Genomic DNA, 3,448 nt, shown 5'->3' with positions numbered 1-3,448 from the left:
TGACAACCCTATCATACTTCTCTAAAAAAGTACATGATTCACAAAAAATGCTTTAAAACGAGTTTGAATAGTTCCAAGGTGAATTCCGATGTGAATCAAAGCATTCTTCAAGTCTAAATCAAATTTTTATTCGTATTTTCATCACGCTATACTGTACCTATGTCTTCATTATTCAAATTATCATTATTGAAGATTTCATTTCGTATCAGTATGTGACGTCATCACTAGATCTCATTTATAAGTCGTATGCAAGTTAAAATTAAGCACATATATTCTTTGAACACGAGAGTAAGCCAGTAAGATTGATGAAACCAGTTTAAGCGCTTAATCTAGTCTGCAGTTATACCGCACATATTTGTTTTTTTACCTTCTCAGTGGACCAATGCAATGTTATTCTCAGCGAGGGTGGAGTATGTATGTATGATAGCGATCGTAGGACTTGTTACCACCAATGTAGAAGGAGTGCCATTCTATAGACAATTCTCGAAACGATCTGATCATCACAAACAAGAAATTCGAAGCCACATGGTTGCACTTATTAACCTGTTAGATAATCGCACACGATACGTAAGAACTTTTTTTAAATACTTTTCAATTTTTATATACTCTTTACCTTTCTTACCATATGTATTAAATTGTTTGGTACGGTAATCAATTTAAAGAGTTTGTAGTAGGACTGTAAACTTTGTAAAGGAAAACCTGAATGTTTCAATATTCTGAAAATGTATAACGTAATTGCTTTTAAATGAGCAATTCAATATACCTAATTTATTTTAAAAAATATACATCAATTCAATGTTTTGAACTAAATATGTTTACGATCGTATTGCTCACAGATTATATTTATTACCATTGGCAAAATGAACACTGTCTTATTGAGAATAACAGCAGCCAGTTTATTTAATTCTGTATTCATTACATGCTTACTAATTTAAACCTTGAAACATCCAGCTTCAATCAAAAACACTAATTATTATTACTTCATGACGTTAACGCGAGGATTGTATACTTGATTAAATCTATTATAGCCAGGGAATTGCATGAAATCATGTTTTCTGTTGCAATAATTTTACTAATATTAATAATTCATAATCATTGATAACATTGATAATAATAGTAATAGTAATAGAGTTGCTAATGATAATAATAATAGATAATAATTATGTATCTCTACTTAGATGCCTAATTATTGCCTATGGAGCAGTAGGAGCGGTTGGCGCACCGGTTGTGGCTTGGACTCCCAACCTTGAGGTCGGGGGTTCGAAACTCTGGCTGTGCAAATCGCTTGTGTCCTTGGGCAAGGCACTTTATCTACGTTTGCCTCTCTCCACCCGGGAGTACAAGTGGGTATCTGGTAGGTTCCTGCGCTGATTACTAGCTGCAATATTATGGAATGATAATATAATTTCATTTACTAATTTAATTTGGTGTTTGATCCAATGACCGGGGTAGTAATGTGAAGCGCTTAGAGGCCTTGCGCTATATAAGAACGACATATTATTAATATTTTTACTTTATTGTATTATATACCATCTTCGAATTTTATTTTTGATTTATATGTATAAATATACAGTATATATCAAAGTAAATTTAAAATGTAAAATCTGAGAAATAATTCTAAAAAAATAATGATATGTTACTGTTTTCATATACTTTGTCGCTAGGAAGAATTGCATAAATAAATTTCATCTGGATGGTATTAGACTAACACTTGAATATCACTTCGCTACGGAACTGTATATAATATATATATATATTTAGGAAAAACTCCGAATGCCTTGCAATTATGTAAAAAATTAAAATCCAATTCGGCTTTGTTCAAACGAAGAGTAATCTTTTCATATTTCCTTAATAAAGAAACATTAAAAGGCAAAATACTGAAAAACAACAATGCTGTGGGAAACAATGGCTGGATCTCGGTAGAGATACAAAAATGATAAGCAACAGCTAAAAAGTAAACGTAAGTAAACAGCCATATATATTATATATAAAATAAAACAAAAGTGACTCCAAATAGAGAAAGTGAGGCCATATTTACTCAACGTTCCGACTTTATTAAGTCATCATCAGGAATAAAAAATGTTTACAGAGTAATTACCAAAAATGCTACAATATGCAAATACAATTAATGAGTCATAAGATGATAATAAGCAGCAAATGTGATTGGTCCAGTAGTAAAAGGTGTAGTCATAATTACATAAACAGTTTTAATTCTCTAGAAGCTCTGAGACCACAATTAAGTAAAGGCTTATGCCGGTGAATAGCAAGCGCTTCTTCAAATAACAAGTGGGACCAATTAGAAGAACTATCAATTATTTTAGTATTAGAATAAATTAAAGATTTAAAGTTTGTTATAGAGTCGTCATCAAGTGTGTTAGGTAAGTTATGGAGTCCTAATATGTAATTAAAATTATCACAGGTTTGAACATGATTATGAACTACACTGCTAGATAAAGTAGCATGTTCATGAATTCTGGTAATAAGACATCTATAGCCTGGTTCACGTCGAACTTTATCTAGATATACCCGTCTTGAAACTTAATACGATAATCCCCTAATTGCGTTCGATGCCAAGTTAGAGCCAGATAAACAGCCAGCCAGTTTCAGGCCATCGACGTCACACGGTGGAAAGGCTTGTTTAATTAAACATCTACTGTATTTTACGAACCTCAAGTACCAAGTGGTATTCGTTCAAAAAAATTGTAAACTACTGTAGAGAAGGTGTGAGTTTCCACTACCTAACCTAGCCGACCACTACGAACAACACAGTGCAGCAGCGTGTTCTATCGCAATCTAAGTAGTAGATTCTCTAGGCCCTAGCTACATTTACCTTCGATAAAAAACGAATTATTTTAATCGCTAGCTAGCATTCTTCCATTTAACAAAATATTGTTTTAATTTTCATTAAAACGTATGTATACTTTATAGACCTTTCTGTCCTGTTTTGTAGTCTTTAGATCGCTCAATTGTGTTGTTTACATGCACTTCGCGAAAATCTAGCTTCGCGGTGTCAAATAAGTTGCTGACTTCCACACACTTTTTATTTCGTCATCGTAAACATGTGCGCTCATTTTAACGACTGGCGTTGGTGGTAGTTCATTGAAATTGATTTAATAGCGACTATTATAGCAGAAATGGAAAAGATTGAATTGTCAATAAATAAATACAACAAATCTGATTTTATTGTTAAGAAAAATCTACATTATCATTTTGAAAAACGTACGCAATCGGACTTTTTAACGTTATTACTTGGTCGATGATGCAAAGGGCAAAGGTCATTGGTAATATCGACTATTCGTAAAACGGACATTTGCTGGGTTTTTACCCATAATATTACAAATAATTTCTGAAAACCAGACTAATTAGACTACTTCGATGCTGTTGTTAGCATTGTTGAAGTACGTTGTTGCCAGCCAGAAGATGATAATGGTGGTACAATACAACAAAG

General features: G+C 32.7%; 1 protein-coding gene across 2 annotated transcripts in view; it reads left to right on the top strand.

The window, feature by feature from the left end:
• Positions 1 to 258: 258 nt before the first annotated feature.
• LOC117102384 overlaps positions 259 to 3,448 on the top strand; it is an 11,517-nt gene continuing 8,327 nt past the window's right edge. The window contains exon 1 of one of the 2 annotated variants that reach the window (XM_033242646.1): positions 259 to 567. In XM_033242646.1, the coding sequence (XP_033098537.1) occupies positions 388 to 567 (180 nt within the window). In that variant the 5' untranslated portion in view covers positions 259 to 387. The remainder of the gene's footprint in view (positions 568 to 3,448) is intronic. The other variant, XM_033242640.1, reaches the window with a different exon arrangement.

This window comes from Anneissia japonica, unplaced genomic scaffold, assembly GCF_011630105.1.
Source record: "Anneissia japonica isolate Jap-2015-1 unplaced genomic scaffold, ASM1163010v1 scaffold1005_len2656397_cov198, whole genome shotgun sequence".
Classification (NCBI taxonomy): domain Eukaryota; kingdom Metazoa; phylum Echinodermata; class Crinoidea; order Comatulida; family Comatulidae; genus Anneissia; species Anneissia japonica.
This window is presented reverse-complemented; position numbering and strand designations above follow the sequence as displayed.